A 10,396-nucleotide genomic window follows, 5' to 3' on the forward strand; every position below is an offset into this window, starting at 1 on the left:
AAAAAAAAAAATAAAAAATGAGCGAATGAGAAAAGCCAGAAATGGAAATTATGGCTCATGCCAAATGGATTAAGAAAAAGAAAAAGGGGGGAATTGTGATAAACGCATAAATGTATTGGCTTTCGCAAATCATAGGTGTGGTTATGTGGATATAACTGTACCAGTTTACAATAACAGAGACAAAGTTCACTGAAGACACAAGATTAGACAACAAGTTAAAAATGCCGAGAACTCTTGAGCAAAACGGAGTCGCATAGCAAAAGAATTTGTAAAGGTAAAAGAAAGGAGGGGGGGGCTTGATATAAGAAAAGCTAGTGCCTGAAAAACATAAGAGTTAAAGTACTTTTTAGCTTAACTTAGGTTGTAGAAAGACAACAGTGGTTATGTTGTAGGTCTGTGGAATGTAGTGGCTGCACTAAACACGAGTTAATTGTTTCATACTAGTCTTCTAAAGTATCTTTAGTTTTAAAGAACAATGTTTGTGTTGTAAGTCTGTGGTGAGATAACAGGATTTAGTGGCCCCACTAAACATGAATGAGTTATTTCACACCATCCTTCTACTTATCAGTTCGTTTAGAGACAGAGCCTCCCAAACATCTGCTAGCTTGGGATACTCCTTGTCCGCCCATCCTGCAATAAATTTTGCAGGAAGGTCCCACTGTTTTAAATCTTTGCTAGTTATCAGAAGAATTACAGATATGGCTGGTTTCAGCTAGTTGTGTGATTACTGGGGCGTCCAACTGCAACAAAGGTGAAAAGTACACTGAGAGGAAGACTGCTTACTTGAAGACCCCTACTCACAAGAGGAAGATCGTTTACTTCATTCTCAAGACCCCTGCCCACAATCACCAGAGAGCAGTGCGCAGACACGAAGAGGGGAGGACTTATGATAATAAGTTCCAGGAGTTAGTTATAATATTCCCCACCCATATGCAGGAATTATGAATATGCATGTAACTAATGTAATAGTGAAAGTATATAAACCTGTAACAAATGCTAATCACTTGCGCTTCTGGCTACAGCTACAGTGCTGTTGCTTTTGCTTTATTGACTTTGTCCCTCAATAAAACCTTGTTATCTTGTTTAGAGGAGTGAGTTCGTATTTCACATTTGTACTCTGGGAAACTGAAAAAATAACTGTGTTAACTTGTCATCATACTCCTTCACTTGAATAAGGACTCATTTCTGACTTCTTATGAGAGGTTTGGGAAGGGGGAAAGGTGAGGAAATAGAATATCTTCTTTTGTTATTTAATGACCTTTTTATGCAATTTGAAGTGGGGCAAAAACGTCTGAACCAAAATGGTTTGCAAGAAATAGTAATACTGATTTTGAGAGTCCTCAAAGGTGTGTTGGATTTGATCACACAGTTCATGTAGAAAATTGGGAGATTTAAGGTCATCTAATCAGACTTTCCCTGAGGTAAAGGCTAGCTTCCCTCGTTCTCATCTAAGACTATTTGCAGTATAATACTTCTTGTCTACTAGAGTTCTGAGGCTTGAGAAAGGTAAACTTTTCTTAAGGACAGAGCTTTTCCTGGAATGCTTTCTAGCCATCTCTGATTAAAGCCAAGATCAGTTCTTTCAGATCATGTGCTAAGGCAGCTGCTATCATTGGGTGGTGTGCTTTGTGTTACATTACATACTAGTGGCTCCCTTTATGAAAAGTCTGTGGTAAAGGACTTCAACTCTCGCCTCTTGCTGCTTATTGAAGCAGGAAAACATTTTTTGTGGAACATCAGAAATTTGCCATGTGGAGGTTAGTCAGAGGCAAGCTGTCTCTGTGTTGAGGAATGTGCATATTTCTAGTACTGTATCAGAAGGTGAGGTTATGTACTGCTGAAAATAGTGTGGAATGGCCATGCTGTCTTGCAGAAGTCTTCCTGTTCTACCTTGGTTATCAGAGAAGCAGGCATCCTGGGAAAAGAATGGTTATTGTGGTTCCTCTTGGATATCTTCAAAGTTCAGAAGTTTACCTGAAATCTATTATTTTTATCAATAAAGAAATAAGTCTCCCTAAAGCAAGATGAAACGGGCATAGTTTATTTCTGAATAAAGCTGAAGTATGAGCTCAAAGAACACTCATGTTACTTTCTCATTTTTATCAGCAAATCCTGAAAAAAGGGAAGAAAAACCTGGCATTCAAAGTGTGTCAATCTTCCAAATCTAAGTCTTTTTGTTGGTGGTGATGGCTTTTGTTTATTTTTAAATATTGCATGTGCTGTGACAGTTTGTGATGCTGCTGACCTCAGAGTTGAATTCTGTTGCCTTAATGGTATGAACTTCCTTATCTTCTGGTTACTATGTTGTCCCTCTTAATTCTTGTCTCCTTTCATGAAAGGAATTATTTTTCTTCTGTCATTATTCTTGTAACTGACCAGAGAGAGAATGGCAATAAGCAAACGAGGGAGAAGGTGTGTGCCATGAGCAGGTCTCCGTTTTCAATCCGGTGTTACCGGCCGCCTTTCTTGTCGCTAGAGGGAGCTTTCACTTCTTAAATTATTTTGCTCCCACCTGTACGTGCGTCTAACGTGCACCTTGCTTAAAAGTTTTCTTTAAAAAACAAACCAAAACAATCCCTTCACTTTGTCAGACGAAACAGTTTTCACTAAAGTTACTCATCTGAAACTGTCTGTCAGTTATGGCAGAAATATCAGGATGTTGAACTGTTTCCATAGTAACCTGGAAATAGATGTTTAGGAACAGTCTAGTAAACTGAGAGGAAATTAAATTAGGAATATTTTTGGTAATTATAGTGAGTTTAGTGGGACTTCTGTGAATTCAGTAACGTGTCAGTTTGAAGAAAATCTGTTCCATACTGCCTGGTCAGACAGCTCAGGCAGTTGATTATACTGTACTATATGGGAAACCTGTTTGAATACAACTCAGTGCTTCCACTTTGGAGCTGGTAACAGAAATAACAGGAAGAAGAAGTTCATGCTTTCAGAAAAAGGAAAATAATACATTTTTATGAAAACATTTTATGAAACCTATAGGTAACAGCTAAAGGGGGGATGTGTGTGTGTGTGTGCTGTTGATTTGTAGATGCCCAGACATTAGAGGCTGACTTATATTTGCTGCACATCTTGCAGTAAAAGGAAAGTTTAGGCAAGTGCTGTGTTGTGGAAAGTGGCAGCCAAAGCTGCTTTTCTCTTTCATTTAATGGCAAGTGTAACCATCTCTCATGATTATATAACGAAAAAAGCGAGGACTTGTGACACTATGTTGTCTTTTAGTAGAGACCACAGCTTTGTGTGTTTAAGGGACTTTTCACTTCTTGATCCATCACCAAGGAAACAGAAGGAAAAACATTTAGAAGTGAAGAGATCGTCTCCTAGAGAATGAAAAATAACTTCATGAAGACACCTGTATCTCCTAGCCCTCTTTTATGTTACATAGGTGATTTTTATATGGAGTAGTTAATCAGAAAATAATTTTGAACACCCAGAAAAAAATTTTTCTGGTTTCCTACTGGTCTCATTGGTAAGCATTAATGAAGAGAACCTATTCCATCTTGCAGTTCTATAAACTGTGAATAAATATTTTGTGGAGCCTTCAATTTAACTCAGAAAATGAAACTAAGGAACTAAATGGAAGACAGAGGAAGATTTTTCCTGGTATCCAAAAAACACATTTGGCAATAACCCTGGAGCTTCTGATTAGTAGATGAAAGGAGGAACTTAATTATTTAAAGTACAGCAGAGACTGAGAGAAGCTTTTTCTGTAGTACTCTTGATTGTAGGAACATAGCCTGTCATTTAACAGAGATAAAGCACTCTACTGTCAAACCACTAGGAAAACAGATATTACAGAGTAAAAAGTGAGGACAAAAAAGGATGATGCACATTTTTAAATTGTGCTATTGTGTGTGTGTGTTTCAAAAAGATGGTCAAAGGAACAATTTCTCAATCTCCACTCAACCTGTAGCTCATCTTAAATGAGACCCTTAGCTACCAGTACAATCTACCTATTAGAATCATAGAATCATAGAATAGTTAGGGTTGGAAAGGACCTTAAGATCATCAAGTTCCAACCCCCCTGCCATGGGCAGGGACACCTCACACTAAACCATATCACTCAAGGCCTCGTCCAACCTGGTCTTGAACACTGCCAGGGATGGAGCATTCACAGCCTCCCTGGGCAACCTATTCCAGTGCCTCACCACCCTAACAGGAAAGAATTTCCTCCTTATATCCAATCTAAACTTTCCCTATTTAAGTTTTAACCCGTTGCCCCTTGTCCTATCACTACAGTCCCTAACAAAGCTCCTGTGAATGGTCCAGCATGGTGCATTAGCTTAGTAAAGTGCATAATCTCAGTCAAGGATCATATTTCCCTGTGCATCAGAATGATCTTAGAATCATAGAGTTGCAGGATCATCTTCTTTGACCTGGTCACGCTTCTTTTGATGAAGCCCAGGATACAGTTTGCTTTCTGGGCTGCGAGCACACACTGCCAGCTTGTGTTCTTTTTCTCATTGACCAAGACCCCCAAGTCCTTCTCCACAGGGCTGCTCTGAATCTCCACCCAACCTGTAGCTCATCTTAAATGAGACCCTTAGCTACCAGCACAATCTACCTATTAGAATCATAGAATCATAGAATAGTTAGGGTTGGAAAGGACCTTAAGATCATCAAGTTCCAACCCCCCTGCCATGGGCAGGGACACCTCACACTAAACCATATCACTCAAGGCCTCGTCCAACCTGGTCTTGAACACTGCCGGGGATGGAGCATTCACAACCTCCCTGGGCAACCTGTGCCAGTGCCCCGCCACCATAACAGGAAAGAATTTCCTCCTTATATCCAATCTAAGTGATTGGTTATAAGGAGGATAAGTGATTGCTAGTGATTTTATTAGCTACCATTGTTGTATTTAGTGTATTTTGCAAATTATAATTTGTTCTAAACATTCTGTATTAAGAAAAAATATTGTAAATATATATTTAGTCTAAGGGTCGCATACTTCAGTATAATCCGGAATCAGGGCAAAAATAGTAAAAGCCAACAAGCATTTTAGATTATATTTGCATAGGAGTGGAGAAGACATAAGCCCGAAAATAATGCTGCTATATTGGCAGCTACTGTGACTATCTGACTTAGAAAGAAGAGCATCAAAAAGTCTAAACTGACTTGGCTAAAAAAAAATTTACTCCCTCTCTTCCCTTCCCAAGAATTACTGGATATATTTGATATTCCGAAACTGTGATCTCTTTAGGGTACACCACATCACTAAATTAAACATAAGATTTTCCTAGCTAGATGTTAGCAAGGGGCATAGAAGAGGGTTTTCCACCAAAATAAATTACTTTCTTCTTTCATAGGACATGGGTTATGTCAGTGTTTTACTTTTTTCCAAAATCAACCTTGCATGCTTATAGGAGAAATTTATTTGATCACTTTTTTTTTTTCCCACTTAAGGTGGGCAAAATATTGGTGTGAATCGTATTCCTCCCACCCAGTGTGACAATTGGGTACGGACAAGTAATGGAGGACATTTTGCTTCACCAAACTACCCTAACATGTACCCACCAAATCAAGAGTGCATCTATATCTTAGAAGGTACATGCTGTATTTCTCTTTTGTTGTGTTGTAATCTTAGTGTTCAATGTATAATCTTGAACTGTTAAAACTGTGTCATCTTACTGTACTGTCAAATACTGTATAGCTGTACTGGTAATATAATCAATTCTGCAGTCATTTGGTTAAACAAGAAGCTAAATTTGTTTTCTGAAGTAATAACAATACATTAATAGAAAATGCAGTCATTCAGGAATTAGCTATACGGAATAATACATACCCTCAGACAGGAAAAGCAGCATCAGATCTATTGTAATCTATGAAGGCACAGAACTACTAAGATAAAAATTGTAGCTTGTTATCTTAATATCACTTCCAATATTGCTGAAGATAAACTACAAAAGATGCTTGCAGACTGCCTTCAGCATTTACCAGACCATACTGGATTATTCAAAGTGTATTCCACAGGCAGGAAATCTTTATGCTGTCCTTTATTAATAAAAAACACACATCTTACTGCTATGGCACTGTATTAAAAATATGGAGATTTGTTAGCACTGGGGAGGTCACTACTGAAATAATGTGATGAGGACAAAAAAATTTAATTAACTAGAATAAAACCACATTCCAATGAGAATATCTTGGGTAAAGGCTGTAAGACTTGGGACACACTAATTATTTTTTCCTCTTATTAGAATGCATCCAAAACCCACTGAAGTCAGCTAAAAACGTTAGCTTAATAATCAGATTCATATCAATTAACTGAAATATTTCAAGTAACATGTTTCAGTGAGGTTTTATATGTACAGTATAGTAGTAGTTCACAGACACCCTCATTTTTGCTTGTATGCATTCATATCTGAAGTTCTGTATCTTCCCTGACAGTGAAGGCACTGGGGAGCAGATCTGTCCAGCTTCAGTGTTGGGACATACCAGATCCACTGCTGGATCTCCCTGACATGAGGCAGTTTCCATGGGGCACAGAGCCTCACAATCCTTATACAGAAACATTAGGGTTACCTGAGTGAGACCAAGGTCCTCCACAATTTCTAGCTAAAGTATTCCTACAGACCTCTGACAATATGTGCAAACAGCTACAAATGTTTTTAACTCGTGTATAAGGTGTAAGTTCTAAAAAAAGTGTTAGAGACATACAAGTAAATCCTTTTTGCATTCAGAAGAAATTGACAGTATGTGATTCTTTAATGCTGTCATTCCAGATAACCAATTAGTACCTGAAAGTTCATGTAGCTTAATAGATGACAAGAACAAAAAACACTTAAGCTATTCATACAATATAAATCACAGTTCTGAACTACAGATGTGGAAGTCTGGTCAAAAAGTAGCCACAGCTGCATCAACTCAGGATTTAGGGATCTGATCCAAGTCCTGATGTTAGGCTGCCACTTGTTCAGACTTAGTAGTCACCTGCATATTAATAATGTATATGAAGCAGTTACACTTCTCTGAATATTCTAATAAAAGGTGTCTCCTGCCAAAGGATCTCCAAATTTGGGCTTGATGCTTAGGAAATGTACCAGTGAGTAGTTCTTCATAACTAACTTTTTCTTTTCCATTCTTTTCTGCATCCCTCATTGTTTTGTCCTTTTTTTATGTACTTTGTTTTCACAGAACACTGAATTCAATTTAATATTAAACCTTGTTTGAATACCTTTGCATATATGTTAGTATCTGTTACATGTGCTGAATTCAATTTATGTTATTTCTGAATTTTCAACAATAAAGATCAGCAAGCAAAAAAAAGAATCCATGAAAAAGGATGTCCTATATAATAATTTTTAAATTTTTTATTATAGTGTATCTGAGTTTTTGTAGCAGACTGCCAGATGTATTTTGAGAAGTTTCCAGTCTCTTTTTTATCTTGCTGTCTTGGAGGTCTGTTTCTTCATTATTCTGTGTCTTCATGTGCTTTTTATATAGATCTTCATTTAATCTTTTGCTCATTTTTTTATGTCTAGCTGCTCCACGACAAAGAATTGAGTTGACCTTTGATGAGCCTTATTACATAGAACCCTCATTTGAATGTCGGTTTGATCATCTGGAGGTTCGAGATGGACCTTTTGGTTTCTCCCCTCTCATTAATCGTTACTGTGGTTTGAAAAGTCCTGCACTAATTAGATCAGCAGGGAGATTTATGTGGATCAAGTTTACTTCTGATGAAGAGCTGGAAGGAAAGGGATTTCAAGCAAAGTACTCATTTATACCAGGTAAAGATGCCTAACATTCTGACTGAGTTAATAGCCATCTGCTCCCATGGAATTCTGTGATGTGTTTATGCTGGCAGTCTAGAGCTGTAATTCATCCTAAGTGCTTATGAAGACAAAGTGACAGTGTGATAGTTACAGTCTCAATCCTGCTAATCCCACAGCATACTTAACTAAAACCACTTTGAAAAACTGACTGAAGGAAATTGCAGGTCTATAGTTTGCTAGAGAAGTCAGTTGATCTTGTTTGTGCTGAAGGCTTTAGCAACTTCCCTCTTTGTTACTACTCTAACTTGTACCAGTACCTCACCAGTGGTAGTAATGGAAAGAGCATTTATGTAGACAAATAGCTGGTGTTTTCAACAGTCTATCATCCAGGAATGTAAGACACTATGACAAAAACACCTGAAGCACATCTACAATAGCACTTCCAGCCAGATGCAAAGCATTTTAAATCTCCATTCTGACATGCCAGAGGAAATATCTATACAGTCCAAGCATCAGCTCTCAGTATAACTAGATTCCCTCAACCCATAGGCTCAGACAACAGAATTGTTCTTTGCTCAAAATACTGTGTGGTTTACAAGGTATGAAGAGGATAATATGCTGACAGTGCCTTTAGAAAAACAAAAGTACATCTGCTCTGTGGGGCCACTTAAAACTGGCAGGGCATTCTTTTTACAGGAAAATTTGATCTGGTGTCCTTGTGCAGTGCTTGACTGCTGTACTTCATAGATATTACACATGTATTTATCAGCATTTTATTGTCTTTTGTGACAAAGGACAATATACAAATGTCAGCTCTACTACTACTGTAAAAGTATACACAGGCATAACTTTTTAATGTCACCTTTACCCAACTGGTCTTTACCTGTATAGCACGTGAAAACACTCTACATGATTATGTGTTACCGCTCATAGAACTGTATACCTTACTAGGGATTTAGACTTGGAAACTCTTCAGATTACCACAGTGACCGGTCCACTGGAAGTAACACACTAAAATCTTTTCATAGGGTCAGTACTTATGCATTCGGTTTAGTTCATTTCCAAAGCAATTTCATTAACATCACTGTCAAAACTAACTTAGCCTAGTTCCAGACTGGAACGTAAAATATACATTTGAACTGTATAGTATTTTTGCAATAGATTGCAGCAAGTGAAGGACCAATATTTTTCTTTCCTCTACATTTACATGGAGTGTGGTAAAATATTTTGTAATTGTGAAAATGGAAGGGGACGTGCACGTACACCCCCACTCAGTTCAGAAAGAAGGTTAAGACTTTCAGTGAAAATCGGTAGTTAAATTCAGAATGTAATGTAGGAACAGTTTTTAACAGCCCATTGTACCGTTCGATTTTCCCAGAGGCTGGTGCCTGGTAGGGGATGTGATATACCCACTCAATGCCATGCTCTTTGGCCCAGGTGTCTATAAGGCTGTCCTGGAAATGAGTCCCATTGTCTGACTCAGTTCTCTCTGAGGTGCCATGTCTCCACAAAGTCTGTTTCTCAAGGCCCAGGATAGTGTTCTGGGCAGTGGCACGGGACACAGTCCCACAGACTATTACCCACTTCTGGTGATACATGTGGGCGCTAGGGATATAGATAGTAGTAGCCTGGGGAACATAAAGAAGGACTACAGAGCCCTGGGAGAGGTGGTTAGGGGCTTTGGAGCTCAGATAGTCTTTTCGTCAATTCTCCAGGATACAGGGGAGGACCTAAAAAAGCTAGGAGGATTAGCCAGGTTAATAAATGGTTAAAAGGGTGGTGTCATAGTCAGGGGTTTGGGTGTCTTGAACACGGGACCCAAGTTTGTAGGGCAGGTCTACTGGGGGCTGGTGGAGCTGGTCTGATAAAGAAGGGAAAGAGCAGTTTTGGTAGGAGGCTTGCCAGACTGGTCAAGGAGGCTTTAAACTAGATGTGTTGGGGAGGGGGCATCATTCCATCCCAAGACACCCAGTCAGTTTCCAGCACCTATAATAAAAGCTCGGAGCAATGTAGATATATTCCAGCCGCTCCAGCCAATGAGCCGGCTTCATTTGGAGCTCGGCTCAGATGCCTCTATACAAACGCCCGTAGCATGGGAACAAACAAGAGGAATTACAGATGTGTGCACATCTACGGTGGTATGATATAATAGGCATTGCAGAAACATGGTGGGATGGCTCCTATGACTGAGTGTTGGAATGGAAGGTTACAGGCTTTTAGAAAAGACAGGCCCGGCAGGCGGGGAGGGGGTTGCCCTTTATGTTAGGGATTGGATGGAGAGTATGGAACTCTGTCTGGGGACAGGTGAGCAGTCCACAGAGTTTGTGGGTCAGGGTCAAAGGGAAAACAGCGATGGAGACATGACTGTGGGGATCTGTTACAGACCGCCTGATCAAGGAGAACCTGCGGATGAAGCACTCTATAGACAGATAGAAAAGCCTCACGCTCACAGGCCCTTGTTCTCAGACTCTCAACCACACTGGACATCTGTTGGAATGACGGTACGGGCCAGCACAAGTAATCCAGGAGGTTCTCGATTGTGTGGAAGACAACTTCTCCCTGCAAGTAAGAGAAGCCGACAAGGAGAGGTGCCATGATTGACTCCGTGTCACCCAGGGAAGGGCTGGTTGGAAATGTGAGGATCCAGGGCAGCCTTGGATGCAGCC

The 10,396-nt window shown here is 39.4% G+C and overlaps 1 protein-coding gene across 2 annotated transcripts; it reads left to right on the forward strand.

Moving 5' to 3' along the window:
* Positions 1-5,036: 5,036 nt before the first annotated feature.
* On the forward strand, positions 5,037-8,942 carry LOC130607588 (neuropilin and tolloid-like protein 2). Of its 2 annotated transcripts, XM_057424793.1 has the most exons (3): positions 5,037-5,559; positions 7,019-7,057; positions 7,497-8,942. In XM_057424793.1, exons 1-3 carry the CDS (start codon positions 5,520-5,522, stop codon positions 7,757-7,759), a joined length of 342 nt encoding a protein of 113 aa, XP_057280776.1. In that variant the 5' UTR covers positions 5,037-5,519; the 3' UTR covers positions 7,760-8,942. The 2 variants fall into 2 exon arrangements, 1 of the variants encoding a protein (XP_057280776.1); XR_008974287.1 differs by lacking the exon at positions 7,019-7,057.
* The last annotated feature ends 1,454 nt before the right edge of the window (positions 8,943-10,396 follow it).

Source organism: Pezoporus wallicus, unplaced genomic scaffold, assembly GCF_028554395.1.
Source record: "Pezoporus wallicus isolate ANWC-B61680 ecotype Strahan unplaced genomic scaffold, APGP_CSIRO_Pwel_v1 contig_14293, whole genome shotgun sequence".
Lineage (NCBI taxonomy): Eukaryota > Metazoa > Chordata > Aves > Psittaciformes > Psittacidae > Pezoporus > Pezoporus wallicus.